This window comes from Osmerus eperlanus, chromosome 8 (genome assembly GCF_963692335.1).
Source record: "Osmerus eperlanus chromosome 8, fOsmEpe2.1, whole genome shotgun sequence".
Taxonomy (NCBI): domain Eukaryota; kingdom Metazoa; phylum Chordata; class Actinopteri; order Osmeriformes; family Osmeridae; genus Osmerus; species Osmerus eperlanus.
Genome location: NC_085025.1, coordinates 2,779,058 through 2,799,615, shown reverse-complemented (window position 1 = coordinate 2,799,615; position 20,558 = coordinate 2,779,058). Strand labels below are relative to the sequence as shown.

The following is a 20,558-nucleotide window of genomic DNA, read 5'->3' as shown; positions in this document are numbered from 1 at the left end:
TCTGGCATTAGTGATGTTGGCTTATACCCAAGTTGACATGGTAGCTGCCAACTGTAGCCTATCTTGACTTCTGCCTGACTTCCAAGAAGAATAAATACCGCATGCATCTCCTGGGTACAGTTATCTTTCAAAGGAAAACCTCTCTTTAAAAAGAGTAGTGTCTGTGTGTGTGTCTATCTGTCTCGATCCCTCTCCATCTTTGTCTCATAGTAACAGCCCGGCACTGAGCCTCCCCTCTCCAGCTCACCTTACAGCACACTAGTCTATTATTAGCACCAAACCGTACTCTCCTCCTGCTCTGCTGTCTCACCGTTGTAGCGAGGTGCCGGAAGCTTCTGGCATGGCGCCGCGTGCACGGTGAAGCGGCGGCATGCCGTGGAAGTAGCATGTAGTATGACGTGTGTTTGCAGGGGGTCAGATGGCTGAGTGGTTAGGGAATCGGGCTACCAATCAGAAGGTTGCCGGTTCGATTCCCAGCCCTGTACTTACTGTAAGTCGCTCTGTATAAGAGCGTCCGCTAAATGACTAAATGTAAATGTAATGTCAATGTTTGCAGGGACTCTGCAGTACATGGCCCCGGAGATCATCGACAAGGGGCCCCGGGGCTACGGCAAGCCGGCAGACATCTGGTCCCTGGGCTGCACCATCATCGAGATGGCCACCGGGAAGCCCCCCTTTTACGAGCTGGGGGAGCCCCAGGCCGCCATGTTCAAGGTCAGAGGTCAGGGGTCAGAATTCAGGGGTCAGGGGTCAGCGGTTCTTAAACACATGTGGCGTTCCTTCACTTCAACTGTGTGCTCTGAGGACTGTTCACTTCATGTTCACTGTGTTTTGTCTGTTCGAACTTCATGTATATGGGAAGTTATGATTCCCCCCCCCCTAAACAATCAGCCCTCGTTTCATGAATGTAGGATGATTTGACATATTTATCTGCGTAGTCAGCTGGCCTTGCACGTCCTCGCCGCAGGCCTCCATTGTTGTACCCTCACTGGCACAGCAGGACCACAAACACAGCAGGACCTCGCTATAACGCGTAACATGAAACGATTCAGTCCAGAAGCTGTTCTTATTGGTCAGAAAGTACAACCGTAAGGGTCTAGTTTGGGTCTGGTGGTTTGTGCACCCGTTAGAAGTGTAGACTGATGTCTTTTCCACTGTGGGGTTTTATGGTAGGCCTGCCTTGTGGAAAGTCCAAATGTTGCCTCATCAGCATCAGACAGACGGCTTCTACACATGTATCCCATTAAAGACTGTTACGATCCAGCAGGGTGGTCCGTTGAGTGTTGTGCGTGATGTCGATTTGGCCAAGAACCATGGAACTTTCCATGCTTTTTAATTCAGCTGAATCTCAGTAAGGACACACACCTGTATGAATGTGTCAGAATTCTCTATGGATTGTGTCAAATGTTCTGTTTCTACACGGTAGCATAGTATGCATTTTAACTCCCAACATTCCTTCGTGATGTGAAAATCACCCACATTCTTTCAGCTCTCTCCTAGTACATAACTTGTTATTACAATTTCTTGTATCGGCCAATAACAATAGTTGACAGAAGTCCTCACATGAACCTGATCTCCCTGTTCATCCCCTAGCAGAGCCTGGGGGGGGGGGCTTGCAGAGTCTGGGCGGGACTGCTTATTCCGAATTTTAAATCCACATTCCTGAGAAGCTACAAGCTGGCCTTGTGGAACATTCCTGTAGAGATGACAAGACTTGCAGCGTGACACAACGGTTACCTGATAGCTTTGAGTCGCACGATATCTGTTTACCCCCAAGTTTGAGTTGTATTGTGAAACACTTATCATCTTATCATCATCTCCTCTTACTGACTGAGGACTGTCCTCCTTTTAAGTAACCTTTGACTGCCCCGCCCCGCCCCACCACTCCCCCCTGCCCCATCCACCCCCACCTCGGACCCTGCTCCAGCCTAACTCTGCCCCCCCCTCCCTGCCAGGTGGGAATGTTCAAGATCCACCCGGAGATCCCAGACTCCATGTCCCTGGAGGCGAAGGCCTTCATCTTGCGCTGCTTCGAGCCCGACCCCGACCGGCGGGCCACCGCCCTGGACTTGCTCACAGACGAGTTCCTCACCGTCACTAGCCGCAAGAAGCGGGGCAAGAGCAACTTCACAGGTACGGGGGGGAGCTCGTCTCAGGGTTTCATCAGTACTTCTCTATACCTGTAAGTAGGCATCGCCTGGTTGTATTTACATATGTCAGGTTTCATTTGATACCCATCTCATTGTTCCAACTACATGTCAGACATCTAAACTTTGTTTCCTTTGTCTTCTCTTTCCCCTTAGCTTTGACACCAGGATCAGGTTAGTTTCTGTGCTGACATCATCCTCATTGCTCCAGAGTCCTAGAGAGAGAGAGAGAGAGAGAGAGAGAGAGAGAGGGAGGGAGGGAGGGAGGGAGGGAGGGAGGGAGGGAGGGAGGGAGGGAGGGGGAGAGCCATTACCCCACTGTGTAATAATAACCCCTGCCACATAGTAAGTGGGGCCTTTCACGCCTGTGTGCTGTGTAACTGTGCCCGCCTGTGTGCCCAGCAGAGTACCTGCGCAGCATCTCCCTGCCCGTGCCTGTGGTGGTGGAGGACACCAGCAGCAGCAGCGAGTACGGCTCCGTCTCCCCCGACAACGAGCTCAACGTCAACCCTTTCATCTTCAAGCCCAGCACCAAGTGTTACAGCGAACGCGATGCCAAAGGTCACCGTTCGCTGTTCCTCAGGTACGCACGCGCATCAACGCCCGCCTCCCCCCCTACCCACCTCATGAAAACTCAGGCTGAGCTGAGCCTGATGTTAAACAAGCGCTCGCCTTCCCAGCATCCCTGTGGAGAACTTCGAGGACCACAGCGCCCCGCCCTCCCCCGATGAGAAGGACTCGGGGTTCTTCATGCTGAGGAAGGACAGCGAGAGGAGGGCCACCCTGCACCGCATCCTGACAGAGGACAAGGACAAAGTGGTGGCCAACCTCATGGAGGCTCTCTCACAGGTGACCTCACCTGTTAACCCCTTCCTGTTCAGACCCAGAGAATTATCAAATAAATAAGGGATTCAGGTGGCTGAGCGGTTAGAGAATCGGGCTAGTAATCTCAAGGTTGCCAGTTCGATTCCCGGCCGTGTCAACTGACGTTGTGTCCTTGGGCAAGGCACTTCACCCTACTTGCCTCGGGGGGAATGTCCCTGTACTTACTGTAAGTCGCTCTGGATAAGAGCGTCTGCTAAATGACTAAATGTAAATGTAAAAAGTGAAATAATAATACTGATTACTGCCACGCTCTCTTCCTTGGCTCGGCCCCGCTCGCATCCCCTCGCTGGTTCCTCCCCCTTGCTCACAGGGCTCGGAGGTGACCAGGCTCAGACAGCAGCATGTCTCCACCCTGGTGGTCAGTCTGGGGGACTTTGTGCGCATGGCAGACAGGAAAATCATCGCCAACACCCTCTCCCAGCTCAAACTGGAGCTGGACTTTGAAAGCACGGCCATCAGCCAGTTGCAGGTGGTGCTGTTTGGCTTCCAGGACGCGGTGAGCATCTTTCTCCTTCCTCTGGATGGCTGTCTTTATCATGATCTGTGTCTTCGATGTGTCTTTCAAGATAAATACACAATATAAGCTGTCTACTACATGAGAGAAGTATGTATACAATGTCTGTCTACAATGACAAGATATGAAACACCAGCACAAATGATCAGAATATGATCAGAGTACTGGCATAAGCCGGTATGTCTCTGGTAAACTGTGAATTCTGCCATGCTTCAGTGCAACAACAACTGCCATAGTTTGTGTAAACTGATCAATTGACGTTGAAATACTTTGACCTTTCATCACGGTTGTAAAAGGCAAATCTGTCTGCATAATGGAGCATCATGTAATGAAGCTGTTCCGCTGTTCCACCCTCTCCAACAAGTCGAGTTATTGAAATGAAACGAGGCTGTCTGGAGCGTCTTGTTGCTACGCGAGAGCTGTTACGCAACTTTCGAGTGCTCCGAAACCACGGTACTCTACCGCCTCCTGGTGGACAAGCAGGGAAGTACAGCACGCTACAGTGGCTGCTGTAGATGATCGATTCACACGGCCGACCAACTTGTTTTTCTCCCTTGAATATTCCATGGAATTTTCTTTTTTTCTAAGAACTTGGGTTTCCTAGAAGGGGGAGGACTCGGGTTACTGCCTGGCCCCTACAGGCAGTGTAAACAGACACACACAGAGGTCAAGAATGTTTTCCTTTCCATGAACAAGACCGCATGGTCTGCATGTGCGCACGCACGTGTGTGAATTATCTATTGAGACGCTGTGTGTGTGTGCGTGCGTGCGTGCGTGTGCGTGTGTGTGTGTGTGTGTGTGTGTGTGTGTGTGTGTGTGTGTGCGCGCCTGCCATGTATACATCCGTGTCTCCAGGTAAACAAAGTGCTGCGAAACCACAACATCAAGCCCCACTGGATGTTCGCTCTGGATAATATCATCCGCAAGGCGGTGCAAACAGCTATCACCATCCTGGTGCCAGGTAATTACAGCAGCAACAGCCCTGCATCTGTTGCCCCAGAAGCCACAGTCACATGAGTCATGCTGCCTCTCCATCTGGGTACAACTCACCAGCTAAACATAGGACACAGATGCTATGTACTGGAACAATCACAACTGTTTTCCTGTATAACTGGGTGCATAAGTACAACATGCAATGTACTGAAGTGGATACGAGAGGGTTGGATTCTGTATGAATCCACCACTGTTAATAGGGTGAATGCATCATGGAGAAATCTCAGTATTAAAGTTACGCATCCTGCGCTACAAAATCCGGTTGCTGTTAGCAGTGGTTCTTAACCCTGGTCCTCAGGGGACCCCCTGTCCTGCATGTCCTAGATGTTTCCCTGCTCCAACACACCTGGTTCAAAGGAATTTGTCTTTATCAGGCTTCTGTTGAGCTTCTTATGGAGCCATTCATCTGAATCAGGTGTGTTGGAGCAGGGAAACATCTAGACCATGCAGGGCAGGGGGTCCCTGTGGACCAGGGTTGAACACTCCTGCCGTAAGGCTGTGTGTAGATGTGGTGGACTAATCTGATGTCGTGGACTAGTCTGATGTGGTGGACTAGTCTGATGTCGTGGACTAGTCTGATGTGGTGGACTAGTCTGATGTGGTGGACTAGTGTGATGTGGTGGACTAGTCTGATTTGGTGGACTAGTGTGATGTCGTGGACTAGTCTGATGTGGTGGACTAGTGTGATGTGGTGGACTAGTCTGATTTGGTGGACTAGTGTGATGTCGTGGACTAGTCTGATGTGGTGGACTAGTGTGATGTGGTGGACTAGTCTGATTTGGTGGACTAGTGTGATGTCGTGGACTAGTCTGATGTGGTGGACTAGTCTGATGTGGTGGACTAGTCTGATTTGGTGGACTAGTCTGATGTGGTGGACTAGTCTGATGTGGTGGACTAGTGTGATGTGGTGGACTAGTGTGATGTGGTGGACTAGTCTGATTTGGTGGACTAGTGTGATGTCGTGGACTAGTCTGATGTGGTGGACTAGTCTGATGTGGTGGACTAGTGTGATGTCGTGGACTAGTCTGACGGTGTTCTGTCTGCTCAGAGCTGAGACCGCACTTCAGCCTGGCCTCGGAGAGTGATCCCGCGGATCAGGACGACCAGGACGAGGACGGGGACCTGGAGGGGCCGGCCGGCGCCCACCAGAGCAGAGGCCCTCCCTCCGCCCAGGACGACGCCGTGGTCACGTCCGGAGTGAGCACGCTCAGTTCCACCGTCTCCCACGAGTCCCGCGGCGCCCAGCAACGCTCCGTCAGCATGGAGCTGGGCAGGATGAAGCTGGAGACCAACAGGTGAGAGAGGGGTTGCCGCAACGACGACCGTAAAGCCGACGAATGATCGAACCGCTTGCTGACGCTGCCTCTGTGGTGCTCTTAAGTTAACCCTGTGAATCTCCATCTACCCCTATACCCCCATCCTCCCTCCACCCTCTACCCTCCCCCCACCCCACCTCCCCCAACCTCCACCCACCCTCCACCCTCCCTACCCCCTCCACCCTCCCTACCCCCTCCACCCTCCCTACCCCCTCCACCCTCCACACCCCCTCCACCCTCCCTACCCCCTCCACCCTCCCTACCCCCTCCACCCTCCCTACCCCCTCCACCCTCCACACCCCCTCCACCCTCCCTACCCCCTCCACCCTCCACACCCCCTCCACCCTCCCTACCCCCTCCACCCTCCCTACCCCCTCCACCCTCCACACCCCCTCCACCCTCCCTACCCCCTCCACCCTCCCTACCCCCTCCACCCTCCCTACCCCCTCCACCCTCCCTGTGTGCCCCAGGCTGCTGGAGCAGCTCCTGGAGAGGGAGAGAGAGTACCAGGCCGTCCTGCAGCAGGTCCTGGATGAGAGGGAGCAGGAGATCAAGCAGCTGAGACTACGCTCCCAGGCCATAGGTCAGGCACGCACAGGATTCCTCTGTTTGACACTTGCCTGATTCGATGCTGGTGGGGGGGGGGGGGGGGAGAGGGACTGACTACACACTAGAACTAAGGGGCAAATTCATTTCTTCATGGGGCCCAAACCGCTTAGCGGCGCCCCTGGCTGGTGCACACACAGATTAAACACCTACATTTACTGATCGACTTGTCCGTTCGTCCATCTCCACGGCAGACACCCCTGCATCGCCCGGGCAGAAGCAGACCCAGACCCAGAGGCCGGACAGGAGCGGGGATCCAGAACTGGCCAAGTGGCTCCGTCTTCACGGGGCTGACGACCACTCTGTGGACAGGGTGGGTCACTCCACAACCATTAGCTCGTTCGGATGGGAATAAACTGTACAAACTTCACACCCAAGTTATTTGGGGTGACGCAAACTGAGCACTATGCCTGTCACAGCACCGTCTACTGGTGTACTACTCTAATGATGTAACTGTTACTTCAAGTTCAAATAAACCAACTTGTTTGTGTTCCGCTTTTCCGTTTCCTAGATTCTAACAGAGGAGTACACATTGGATGACATTCTCCACTACGTAACAAGAGAAGACCTCAAGTGTTTGGGATTAAGGTAGTTGGATAGATTACCTAAAACATGTTCTCCTGCTAACTGATGCCTGAAACTCTTCTTTAAAGCAAGGTCCTTCTTGACAAGTTTGTCTCTCCTCTCTCCTGTCTCTGCCCGGGTCAGAGGTGGGATCCTCTGTAAGTTATGGAAGGCCATCACAGACAACAGAGAGGAGCCTGTGTGACAACACCTCTCCGGGAATCCTGCACTTCTACAGGGCCTCCATTTTGGCTCAGTGTTCTTCTCTCTCTCACCACCGCACTTTAATCTCAGTATATATTAAACCTAGAACCCTGACTGGGTCACACACAGTGTTGATATGTTGACAACATTGTGCTTGGCCTTTGTTGGGTTATGAAAATGTTATTACTTATTTACAAATCTGTACTTTTACTGTAAAAGTATGTCAGTAGCACCACTTTTTTTTTATACACATCATTCATGATGGAGTTCTAAAAACTGGTACTTCAAAGTAATATTTGAAGATACAAAGGAACAGAATTAGCCACTGTAAATACCTGAGAGTTCATCTGACTTGTTGAGTGCTGTCTATTATCATTTGGTTGTACAGTTTTGACCTAACTTATGTTTACATGACCTGAGACTGACTATTTTCTAACACAAGCCTGAGAGACAAAATTACAAATAGCTTCTTTTGTTGTTGAATTTCAAAAATCATGTTTAGTCCTATCAGTCACTACTTTATTGGGTGTGCTTTGCCTTCGGCAAGGGCACAACCTTTGTTCTCTCACATATATATTATTATTATTTTTGTTAATTTCTTTTTGCCCCCCTAAAACTCAGTCAATATTTGGCCTACATAGACAACCTAGGTGTCAAAAGTTTCGTCTTGGTAGCGATTGAGTTGCTTCTATTGGGATTTACGTTCCGTTGCATGGTTTAAGTGGAAATTAAGTTTTTGTGGCGAAAAGTGAAGCTAACGGTGGCTAACTTGCTAGCCACAGTCAATAACGCTACTTACGTCACTAACGTCACGAAAACTCGCGTGACTACCTCTAGCAGAACATTAGTTTAGCAGCTCGTTAACTTCTGGGAGATAGCTAAGCTAACTGCTTTACTGCAAGGCAGCTGCAGAAACGCCACAAGCAAAGAGGCCAGGGTGATAACTATTTACTAATTTTACTTTGTGATATGACACACAATTGTGACGTTAAATGTACAATATAAGCTGATTTTATTAAGGAAGTACATCTACTTTCGGAAACAGTAGTCTACTATGTCACTGAAGTATTAGCATCATGACATTAGCCTCTGTTGCCCGGGCAACACATACTACAGTGGTCTATGATGCATCTGTTTTCAATCGTTAAAATAAACATTCCTCACAAATACATTTTCGTTGTAGGATTTATTATGACATTACATTACAAGTAAACGATTTGTGGGTGAAATTATCATTACCTGTGGTTTCAAACCAGTGTTGCTCACTGCAACGCTGTAGCCTACGCGAGACACTACAAAAACATCTACACAGCTGTAGGAAGTCAAACGGCGACAGAACATGTTCGGCACTCCCCTTACTTAAATCAAAAGTCTATCTAACTACTAACCTTAACTTCATTGCCACAGCCTAAACTTTGTCAATCTGTTCATGAAAATAATTAATTTCAGCCTAAACCGTACAACGGAACGTTAAATCCAATTCAACCAACGCAATCGCTACCAAGACGAACACAGCAGTAGTCTAGTACTGTACCGTAGTAGTACAATTTACCGGGGCAGCTTCTCCACACAGGGCTCTATCGCACTTGGCGTTGTTACTGACAACGATCGCTACCAGTGAGCTTTTTATGAAAGCGATTTTCCACTAAATAAATGTCAAGCTTATTTACGTTTTTGGGGGCATATTTTCAGTTAGCAGATGGTACTGTTTGAATCGCGATTCCATCTTCTACTGCCGGTAACGTCGTAGAATAATCTTCAAAGGAGGTTCTTTATTCATGAATGAATGCAATATGAGTAGGCTAAATGCCTTAAAATATCACGAGAAGGGAAAAACTTAAAAGGACATTTAAGTCATAAAGATTAGGTCAATTTTTGCACCGGTCTGCCAAATGTATTCGTTTTGATTCAGCTATGAGGCTGCCTCTTGCAGGGGAAATGAGAAGACATCTATTTCATTCTACACTTCACTCGTATTTTCAGTTGTAAATGAGCAGCAAATCTATGTAATCTCATTTTTATATAAAATATACAGAAATATCAGTTGTAAAAATGTCATCCAAAAACGGACCCCTGTGCAACCGACGCAAGCAAGCACACCCTACAATTTCCCCAGAAATTGTACCCTCTCTAGTTTAAATGTGTTTTGGGTTTTATATAATGTACTTCTAAAGCCATCTCTGCATCTTTTTTTACTTTTCTGTGTATTTGACAATCTAGGGAGATATCATCAGTCTTCTATTTGAAACTTCCTTTTATGCATCTTGAACTTTCTTTAGACATTCTCTTCTGGAAATTATAACATGTTGATGAAATAGATAATGTAATTGAATTTGTAATTGAAAATGTCAGTTATCTCTTTTGAATAACATTGTGTGACCTCATAGGATGATTTCGGACACGACTGATAACAATTATTTTACACAATTGAAAATGTATTAATAATCTTTTGTTGTATATTTTCAAGATATTCTGATACAGCCTCCTTTTGTACATACATAAGATTAATTAATTGTAATTTCTTTCAAAATATATATTCAGTATATGTTAATCAAACCTAAAACATTGTTGTATCAAACCTGCAAATTTTCGTTGGTGTTTGTAAAAGCAAGAATACTTACTTCCTCACCACAAATATCATATCCACATCCTTAGATGGCTTAATTAAGTAAGCACAATTTAATTACAAAACCCTTTCTGGTTTCAGATGTTTTGTATGTTAGATATATATGATATATGTCCGCATTGTTTAATATGTAATTGATTGACGATTTGTACAAATATCCATATGTGTAACAAAACCTTTCATCAGAAAAGCCTACTGTGAAATAAAGAGTGAACGATTAATGGAAATTAAATTTCGTTGCGTCTCACAGATTATATGTAGCAGGATTAGAGAAATAGTGATATCGAGGAATGTTTCAAATGGAGTATATTTTGAAACTGATTTGAGCGTTCTCGCAGGTCAGTGCATCCCTAGTGACGTCATCTTTTTCTGCGCCTCCATAGGCCGGGCTGTTCATGCGCCACCTAGCCTCCGCAGCGTTCTCCATCCGCGCAGCACCATCACGAAGATGCCGAGAAAACGCTATTAGCGATATTCCGAAGGTGCATTTTCACCTTTTTGCTATTACATGTCAACATTATCATGTCCTCTTTTTGATGCAGTGAGCTTGCATTTTCGTTAGAAGACGACTGGGCTCAATGCGTCCGGAAAATCAAAGGGAGATGCCGTTTAACTGCGTAAACATGATGGCTCCGGCTCAGCATCATCGACTAATTGCATTTGCTTTGCTTTTATGTTTAGTGAATAGTGTACACACCCGGTCCTCGCAAATATCGGATCTTAAATCTAAAATATCTGGAGTAGAGGAACTTTTGGAAGAATTCCGTAAACAGCTCCAACAGGACCAAACATATCCCGAAGAGGTGGATGTGGCTGACGTGTGCCTGGGTGATTTCACCGCTGTAGATGAGCACATTATCCGAGCCAGGGCCTCCATTGAACAAGGGGCTACTTTCCTCTCGGCTCCAGATAGGGTGTACGGCTGGAAAGACTGTGTTCATGCCTGCTGCTCAGACCCGCATTGCTCAGTGGCTGTGGTTCAGGAGGACCTCCGACAGTCGGACGAAAGTCTGAGCTGCTACCTGTTCAATTGTACATATAAAAATAAAAACGTTTGCTCGTTCTCACCTCAGCAAGGGTTTTCCACCTACAACCGGGGCCACAACACAACAGGACACCACCCCGCCCCCAGAGGCCATGGAGATGGAAGTAAAGGGGTCAGTTCAGGCAGGAGATTGGAGGAGAAACCCACCATTGAATATGGATCTCAGATGCAAGGTGCACCTGCTATGCTCTTGTATAAAAATTGGTCTGGTTTGCAGTGTACATTATTGGCAGTAATGTGTAGCCTAATGGTAATGTGTCATGAAAAAAAATATTTAAGAGCTTATAGTCAAGGTTTCTTTCCCGTAACGACAGCCGTTACAAACCGAAAATAGTTATTTGTGTTTTAGGCCACAGGCGCTTTACAATGACAAGCAGACCCAACCATCCGTATGTCCAGGTGTCCTTAACTCCGTTTACCTCTTTAATTGTTTTCAGACGTGGACGAGCCGCCCCGCAGTGATGCAGGCCAGGACGTGGTCATTCAGCTGCCCACGGACTGGGCCGTGCTGGACGGGAGAGATAGCGTGGATGACACGACATTTCTCGCTACGAATGGACCTTAATCAGAGGAGGTTCTGCCATCAACATGAGGGTAAACATAAAATAAAAACATTGAATAGCCTATATGTTGTAATAATAATGATTATTATTATTCTAATAATGATTCTTACTTTATCTTTATTTTATACTAACGCATGGCGTTAATGTGTGTGTTCTAGCCTTTGTGACAGACCTGGGCTGATAGTAATGTGACTTGGTGAAGCATGGATTTAAAATAGATGCTGTGTTTGCAGTAGGCTAATTGTGCATACACGAGCCACACACAGTTAGCAACAGGCCGGGCCAAATGTGTTTGCAGTGGTTAAGTCAACATGGGAGTCTAATACTGGGTGCCTTTGTAGCCTGGCTGAACAGACAGTGATTCGCTGATATAATATCCCTACCTACTCCACAAGGACAAGGAAACCATTGCAGACGACCTTCTTTGAAAACACAGAGAAATTATGTAGGGGGGTTCTGATAGGAGATTCTTAGTAAGTGCATCCTAATGGAACATACGGAACTGCCTTCCTTTGAAGCCCAACTCCAGTACAATATTGTTGTAATATTGAAGTATAACACTCTCTCTCTCTCTCTCTCTCTCTCCTCTCTTTTCCTCTCTGCCTCTCTCTGTCTGTCTATCTCCCTCTCTCTGTCTGTCTGTCTATCTCTCTCTCTTCAGGTGACCCATCCAGGGTTACTGAAGATAAGTGATCTCCAGCAGGGCGTGTACGTGTTCCAGATGATCGTCACCGACACGGCAGGACAGAAGAGCTCAGACAACGTCACTGTCACAGTGCTGGCACCAGAGCGCCAGGCGGAAGGTGAGCTCAAAAAGCTCTGACCCAGCGAGTCGTCTCTGTGTGGAGCAGGCAGGGTTTCATTTACATTTACATTTAGTCATTTAGCAGACGCTCTTATCCAGAGCGACTTACAGTAAGTACAAGGGACATTCCCCCGAGGCAAGTAGGGTGAAGTGCCTTGCCCAAGGACACAACGTCATTTGGCACGGCCGGGAATCAAACTGGCAACCTTCAGATTACCTCACCGCTCAGCCACCTGATTCCCACATCCTGTATGCCTTCCTGTATGACTTTCACATCCTGTATGCCTTCCTGTATGACTTTCACATCCTGTATGCCTTCCTGTATGACTTTCACATCCTGTATGCCTTCCTGTATGACTTTCACATCCTGTATGCCTTCCTGTATGACTTTCACATCCTGTATGCCTTCCTGTATGACTTTCACATCCTGTATGCCTTCCTGTATGACTTTCACATCCTGTATGCCTTCCTGTATGACTTTCACATCCTGTATGCCTTCCTGAGTATGACTTTCACATCCTGTATGCCTTCCTGTATGACTTTCACATCCTGTATGCCTTCCTGTATGACTTTCACATCCTGTATGCCTTCCTGTATGACTTTCACATCCTGTATGTCTTCCCAGTCTGTACAGGTCACTGCACGCGTTACCAGTTCAACTGCGATGATGGCTGCTGCATCGACATCAGCTATGCCTGTGATGGGAAACAGCAGTGCCCGGATCGTTCTGACGAGGCCTTCTGCCAGCGCTGTGAGTCACGTCACCCTGTCACTCACACAGCTGTAGTAGCTCACAGATCCAGACTGTCTAATGATGTGTAAGCAAGCAGTAGCCCTGTAGGCAACACAGCAAACACACAAACGAGCACATTTGCCTGTGGCAGATTGAAATCGATTCACCAATGTTGTGCGTTACTCTGAAGGCTTCTCCATCCTCTCCCCACAGTTGAAGGCAACAGAAAGACAGTGACTCACCCCGCAGGTATACCCAGCCCTCACAGGCCCGCTGTGGACCAGAACCAAGCAGATGACGACCGCCCCATGGTGCCTACCGGGCCCAGGACAGCCATAGATGAACCTCCCAGACCCTCCCCACACCGCACCCAGGGCGAGGCCCAAGGGTCTGGTTGCCCCTGCGCTGTCCCAGAGCCATAGCCAGGCAGGATGCCCCAGTCGCTCAAGGGGACGGCTTGAATAATAGACTGATTACTATACCTGCTGTAACCTTCAAGTGACTTCTGACTAATTTCAAACGGTAAAACGAAGGTCTTAAAATAGATGTGAAATCGTTATAAGTGGCATGGTTGCACGCCAGAGAGTCGTTTTGGCCAGCGGAAGCGTAGCTTCTTCATGTTGTCAGAGACACAGAGATGCAGACGTGAGGCCCTGGTGGTGCAGCACTGAGGCATACAGACTGATCTGAGAAACGGAGAAAAGGAGTGGAGAGAGGCAGAATGCAGGCCACGGGGCCCACTCTCAGACACCCAGCCTGCTATGGGAACGTTCCTCCTTCCCCACATACCCCTGAGTGCAGGAACAAGTGGCCTCTGTCCCAGCCATCCGATCCCTAAATTAGGCTGAGAGACTTGGGCCGGGGCAGGGCCCCTTCCTACGTTCCCCACCTCTCTCTCTAGCTTCTAGAACCTGTAAGGAACTCAGAGGCCTTTCTCAAATTCTTTCTTTGACTTTTCTCCTCTAATAAGATCGCAGGTTTGTTCTCTGTTACCGTTTCTGCCACTTTGAGAATTAGGCAGGGAGGTGACACCAGGAATTTTAAAAAAGGATTCAATCTGTTTTCTTTCTCCCAGCGGCCCGTGTTCTTTGGCCCTGTTGTTGGGCCATGTAAAGGCACCTTCCCACGCTGGTTCTATGATGCAGTCGCTGGAGTGTGTAAACATTTCATCTACGGGGGCTGCAAGGGAAACCACAACAACTTCCTGCAGGAGACAGACTGCATTAACTGAATGCATACAGAAAAGTGAGATTCAGACATTTGCCTGTGAATGGATTTAACAACCAGTCTCTGAGCACTTGAGTAACCAGAGTCTAACTGTGCAAACACTAATATTTTCAATTCTATGGAAACATATTTTTCAGGTCTTCTATCAAGCAAACAACAATGGCCCCTGCCCCAAGCAAATACACAGAAGCAGGTAAGATAAACCCTTTGTTATATAACTCAAGCCAGTACAGACTTAACCAGTTAACCACCCTGAATCCTTCTACTTTGCAGCTACGGCCCCTAAAATGGGAGTAAACCTGAGAGTGAAATCCCAATATCCAAACCATACACAGTGATGGGAGCACACCCAGTGCCTGCGTCAGGTCAGTTCACTGATAGTCCTGATCCGTTTGTACCCATGACAACGTATAGCTCTACATCCCGGCCAGTTCCGGAACTCAAGGGCGTATGTTTGGTCTCAGCTTTGGTAGGGACACTTGTTTGTTCCGAATTTTTTATTTTTATATGTAGGTAATTGGTTCAGGTTTTATGGAGCTGTACTAGGCCTACATCATCTCTACTGGACTTCTGAGCAATGAAATCATATATGATGCATACATTTGGGCATACCAATTTATAGCACCTTTTTACTATCTACAAGTGTAAGTGTGAATGATAACATTCATGGGTAACATACCTTAAACATACCTTAAAAAACTGCAATTTTATGCAATCTTTACTAAAATGAACAATTCGACTTCTCACCTGAACCCCTGATGCTGATTCATCACCAACCTGCTCTACATCTGTAGCTTCAGGGTGCTGTTTTTCCTGCACAGTAATTCATAAATTTACAGTTTTTTTCAAATGCTTACACATAAATTCCTTACTTTTCACACAATTTCTGAAACCTGACACTCAAACACCAGAACCACACCTCAAATCTGCCAAACCTTACGCACATGTTGGGCCTTTGACTCAGTTTTCAATTTCATAAAACACTTTTTGCAAAACACAACACACAATTCTCCAGGTAACACACAAAATTCTAACGGGAAGCATCTTGATTTCCTTTTTAAAACACAACCAATCTAAATGCCACACTAATTCATCAGTGCCTTACACTAACTCCTCACATGTGCAAACACTCATTGCTTTACTCAACACCAACCAATCATGGCTTTAGAATAGGCCTATAAATAGCCTAATTTGAGTTGATTTAGAGTGGTGGGTATAATTTGAACCTTTACTGTAGAAAAGATAACAGGTATGTAACAATATACTGTAATGTACACATGTTCTAATGTACACATAATATCTGTTTCAGCACAACACACGGTATACTATACACAAACATATATTTTAGCACCCATGCATCCATTGACTGCAGTGCACTTCATTATTGGTCACAGTCTGGTGGATTGCTGTATCATACCGTGCAACAGTACAGTGACTGTAAGAAGACATTCTGACAATATTGTAGAAAATAGTATATATTACTGTATGTCTGTTTATTCGCATTTATACAATGATTAAAACAATATAAAGTTACAAAAGAAGAGAAAAAAAAACATGCAGGTGGGGCCAGAAACCTATGTGGTTGTCCGTGCGCCCCACCCCAGAAACTTATTAGTCAATATTATACATTAATCAAACTAAACAAAATTTTCCAAGATAAACAAATGAGATAAGTCGAAATTTTACCATAAATTATCTATATGAATTATAAGTTAATTACACGTGTGAAACAAAAGTGAAAACAAAAGAGAATCGTTGAAATTTTACCGGAAAATACAAAATGAAACTCATTTTATATCATTGAACATAATAAATACGTGATCTATACTAAATATATTTAACAAATGGCAAAAGAAATGAGTCAAAATGATGCATAGAAGTGTTTACACGTATATCAGATTGTCAAATATCAAAGAAAAAGAAAAACAGAAAAACAAAACAAGGAAAACAAACCAGAAAAACAACAAATCAGGTGAAAGTAATGCTTGGATGCTCTATGAAATCTTTTTTTAGAAGTTTTTTGAAAACGGGGAATGACAAGAAAGATTGTTGCTGTTGGGTTAATTTATTCCATATGGTGGGGCCTCTAAACATTATTGTATGTTGTTTTAGAATAGATTTTGTCATGATTGGTCTTCAAAAATTCTGGTGTCTTGTATAGTGGTGGTGAATATCTGAATTGAAGTTAAAAAGACTTGTAATGTTGAGGTAGGTAAGCGCTATTATGAAAAATCTTATGGACAAATAAGGCAATTTGAAACTTATTGATATCAAATACATTCATAACATTTAAATCATGGAACAGAGCTGCTGTGTGTGCTGTGAATGAGGCATTTGCTGCAATTCGTACAAAGCGCTTTTGTAGAAGGTAAGGTTTGATGGATGTTGTGTACGTGATAGCACATATAATATTGCAGTAAGTTAGATAAGGATAAATCAAACTTTAATAAAGAATCATGAATATATTTTGCGATAGCAAGGTTTTGACTTTCCTTATGATGCCAATGTTTTGGGATATTTTTTTACAAACAAAATCAATTTGGTTTTTCCAAGAAAGTTTCTCGTCTATTATTATGCCTAAGAAGCGGGTGTGACTTACCTGTTTAATAGCTTTGTCATTAATATAGATCTTAGCTTTTTCTTTATCAAATTTCTTGTTTCTGCCTGCAAAGATAATGAAGTTTGTTTTTTTTACATTGAGGGATAATTTATTTGCCTTGAACCATTGATTTACCTTATACAATTCATTATTCATAGATGTCACTAAAGTGTGAACATTTTTGTGGGACATAAATAAATTGGTATCGTCTGCAAATAACAGGGCAAATATTTTTTTTGATACTAACGCCAAATCATTAACATAAATTAAGAATAAGAGGGGGCCAAGAATGGATCCTTGTGGGACACCCCATGTTAATACATTTTCGGAGGAAATATTATTTTGATTAGAGACTAACTGTTTTCTGTTAGTCAAATAGTCTTTTAGCCAACGTAGGGTGGAGTCGGTAAATCCATATTTGAATAGTTTCTTGAGAAGTATGTTGTGATCTACTCTATCAAATGCTTTGGAAAGGTCAAGAAATATTCCTATAGTATATTCGTTATTTTCTAGAGATGTGGTGATTTTATCAAAAAGTTGTAAGAGCGCCATTTATGTCGAGTATTTTTTTCGAAATCCATATTGATGTGTGTATAATATATTATTAACGTCTAAGTGATTCACAATCCGTTTATAAACTACCTTTTCCATGATTTTTGAGAAGTCCGATAAGATTGATATTGGACGATAATTAGTAAGAACACAGGGATCTCCAGTTTTGTACAATGGTATAACTTTAGCTATCTTTAGGTCTGCTGGCACTATTCCGTTTCTCAGAGAAGTCTTAAAAACATTTCGGGAACAATCTGTTTTAAGAGAAGGGCGCTTATTTCGTCTTGACCAGGGGCTGCGTTTTTTAAATTCATAATGATATCTTGAATTTCTATTGAGGTGGGTTCTTCAAAAGAGCTTATAGGTGGGAAAGAGTTTTGAAGGTATGACGCAGGACATCTATCTGTTTCATCTATTTCTTTTGCCAGAGATGGACCAATGTTCACAAAAAAGTCATTGAATTTGTCAACTATAGCTTTTGGATCAGATATCTCTAATTTCACGACAATAAATTTATTCGGAAGAACATTAGTTTTATTTTTTTTCCTGTTAAGAACTTCATTGATTAGTTTCCAGGTTTTTCGTATGTTTGTGGATGCAGCTGTAAATTGGTCTTGGTAATATTTCCTTTTGTAATTACGAATTAGACTGTTAAAACTATTTCTGTACGATTTGTATATATGTAATGTTATTGGTGTACGATTCTTTAAATATTTCTTGTATAGTCTATTTTTCATTTTGGAGGATTTTCGCAGACCTGTTGTGAACCAAGGCTTGTTTATGTCTAGGTTTCGCTTGGCTGATGTAGTCGAGAGTGGGAAACGTATCAAAATGTGAATTGAAAATTTGCATGAAATTACAATAAACAGTGTTCACATTCGTGTTGTCATACACACATTCCCATGTTTCGTCTGACAAAACATGTTTAAATCTGTCAATACTTTTCCTATTGAATCTTCTGCACTTGTATTTCTCAAATTCAATTTTCAGGCCTCTATTACATATTGCATATTTTATATATTAAATATTGCATATTTTATATATTAAATATTGCATATTTTATCATGAGGAATATTGGATGACCAGTCGATCGTAGCTGATCACAGCATATTCCCCTCGTTGTCTGGCCGCCCTCATCTGTGGCAACAGCTTACACACATTTTGAAACTGTATGCTACTGTTCATGGCACACACAGACCCACCATTCCGTAATCACCTTTTTCTAAATTAAGTTTGGTTTCTGTCCTACTACACTCTTTCTTTTGTATTATGTAATACTGTATTCACAAATGCTCAAATATTTGCTTATAGTAAAAAAATACGTTTGGTTTCAATCTTGTTTTCGTGTTTACCATGAATTTTTCATCATCTCTGCCATTTACTTTTAATCTTGAACAGAAATGTACAAAGGAGCTCATGAAAGAAGAGCTTTAGGTTTTGAATAACTGTGTGTGTATATAATATATCCAAAAATGTAATATAATGGCAAAAATTAGACAAATGTGTGCTTTTGAGATGTGTTTTGATATTTTGATTGCTGTGCTTCATTTTGCAAGAGAAGCGTGGCATTTTGCGTTTTGTGTGTGCTGTTGTTGGATTTGTGTGTTAAGTTTTGAAAAAAAGAGGACAAATAAATAAAATGTGTGTAAGCATTTGAAAAAAACTGTAATACAAGTAAAGGTTACATGCTCTACTACACTAATAACTTTCAAACATGTTTCCATTGTACAACGGGTGACGATGTAAGGCTAGCAGGTTTGCACTGTGTGTGTAGTTTTCCTACTAGCTAACTAACAACGACCTTCTTTATAGCTACTTACTCTCTGGTTGGTGAAAAACATTCTGATATCTCTCTTCTTTTTGGGTGACATTTTCCTATCTATAAAGCACAAAAGGGTCAAAAATATCAATGCTGAGACCAAACGAAATACTAATATGTATTTCTGACTGCCACTTCAGTCAATTAACTTAAATTACATCATCTTGTCTCGCAGGCTCGAGGGCGCATTGGTTAACTTGGAAATGTATTTTTCACTTTTCTCAGCGACGAACATAGTATAGATAATAATACGAATGAGTTTTGGAAATAGATATTTTTTTCGAAAATTAACAAAATATTGCTGGGGACGATTGTGTCTTTCCCAAACTTTGGTCGTGACTAGTCCCTATGGTCCCTATGCAAACATACGCCCTTGCCGGAACTGTAACCTCTCATTCTATTGCAGGTGCGATTCTTCCATTAGCTTTCGGTCTGATCATCACAGCCCTCCTGCTGCTCATGATTGGCTGTCGCCTGAGGCTGGTCCGCCACAAGATGAAGAAGGCCCGACCTCTCACTACTGAGGAATCTGATTACCTCATTAACGGCATGTACCTGTAGCATCAACGGCTAACTTGAACTGCGCACCAGACCACAACAGACTGGCCAGACTGGTCAGGCAAAGGCTTCTAAGTCACAAAGTCACCTCTTGTATGTGTCCAAGACAAATTTCCTTTGGGAAAATAAAGTATCTTATTTTATCTTAAGCAACCAATAAAGGGCCCCATTGTTTTTCCAGTCGGCTGTCAAGATAACCACTTAACAGGAATACAGAAAAGACATTTCCTAGTTTTCTTGTTTTCCCTGCCATGCTCAAATGTAATTTTTTGCTATCCTGATATCCAATATAAATATTATGTTCACCTATGGATGTACTTTTAACTGAGATATTGTGCTGTATAGTAATATACTTCTGCCACTAAGTGGCGCTGTTGTGCTATATCTGTGCCATAAGAGGCTTAACTGAAGGCTTGGGCCTCGAATTCTATTTTTACCAGACTTCTTGAAATGTGATGCCAGCTTTGTAATGTTACATGTGACAAATCATGCAATTATATTATCATGATTACCAAAATAATGGATCAAATATCTTTTTTCTTTACTTTCCTGCAATTCCCTTCAGGATCCTGCTTCCAGAAGCCATTTCAGAAGTAGTTAACATTTTACCCTGGACACAGTTAGGTTTCATTATCAGTAATGACTATGTGATTATTAAATGTATTATATATGTTGTATTCTCCTTGCCTATCTATAATCATTCATGTGAGACAGTAAAGTTCACTCAATTGCTGTGTTCTGTGATTTGCCTGTTTATCTTCCAGTAGTCACAATCAAACACTGAATGATACCACCAAGAGGA

The 20,558-nt window shown here is 44.0% G+C and overlaps 2 protein-coding genes and 1 long non-coding RNA gene across 4 annotated transcripts in view; all 3 read left to right on the top strand.

The window, feature by feature from the left end:
* map3k5 (mitogen-activated protein kinase kinase kinase 5) overlaps positions 1-10,021 on the top strand; it is a 39,328-nt gene extending 29,307 nt beyond the window's left edge. The window contains exons 19-30 of one of the 2 annotated variants that reach the window (XM_062467875.1): positions 557-714; positions 1,956-2,133; positions 2,304-2,321; positions 2,553-2,730; positions 2,828-2,996; positions 3,343-3,528; positions 4,402-4,507; positions 5,588-5,834; positions 6,326-6,438; positions 6,656-6,774; positions 6,973-7,049; positions 7,170-10,021. In XM_062467875.1, the coding sequence (XP_062323859.1) occupies positions 557-714; positions 1,956-2,133; positions 2,304-2,321; positions 2,553-2,730; positions 2,828-2,996; positions 3,343-3,528; positions 4,402-4,507; positions 5,588-5,834; positions 6,326-6,438; positions 6,656-6,774; positions 6,973-7,049; positions 7,170-7,230 (1,610 nt within the window). In that variant the 3' untranslated portion in view covers positions 7,231-10,021. Of the gene's footprint in view, positions 1-556; positions 715-1,955; positions 2,134-2,303; positions 2,322-2,549; positions 2,731-2,827; positions 2,997-3,342; positions 3,529-4,401; positions 4,508-5,587; positions 5,835-6,325; positions 6,439-6,655; positions 6,775-6,972; positions 7,050-7,169 lie in introns of both variants that reach the window. The other variant, XM_062467874.1, reaches the window with a different exon arrangement.
* Positions 10,022-10,247: 226 nt separating this feature from the next.
* lrp11 (low density lipoprotein receptor-related protein 11) lies at positions 10,248-13,449 on the top strand. Its single transcript, XM_062467939.1, is given in 6 exon segments — positions 10,248-11,073; positions 11,338-11,430; positions 11,433-11,494; positions 12,125-12,266; positions 12,894-13,019; positions 13,215-13,449. Coding segments are annotated over 6 exon segments (1,272 nt in total). The 5' UTR covers positions 10,248-10,433; the 3' UTR covers positions 13,424-13,449.
* A 645-nt stretch (positions 13,450-14,094) lies between these two features.
* On the top strand, positions 14,095-19,737 carry LOC134025112 (uncharacterized). Its single transcript, XR_009930983.1, has 4 exons — positions 14,095-14,246; positions 14,366-14,421; positions 14,502-14,593; positions 19,605-19,737. It is a non-coding gene; the product is annotated as an uncharacterized LOC134025112 (long non-coding RNA).
* The last annotated feature ends 821 nt before the right edge of the window (positions 19,738-20,558 follow it).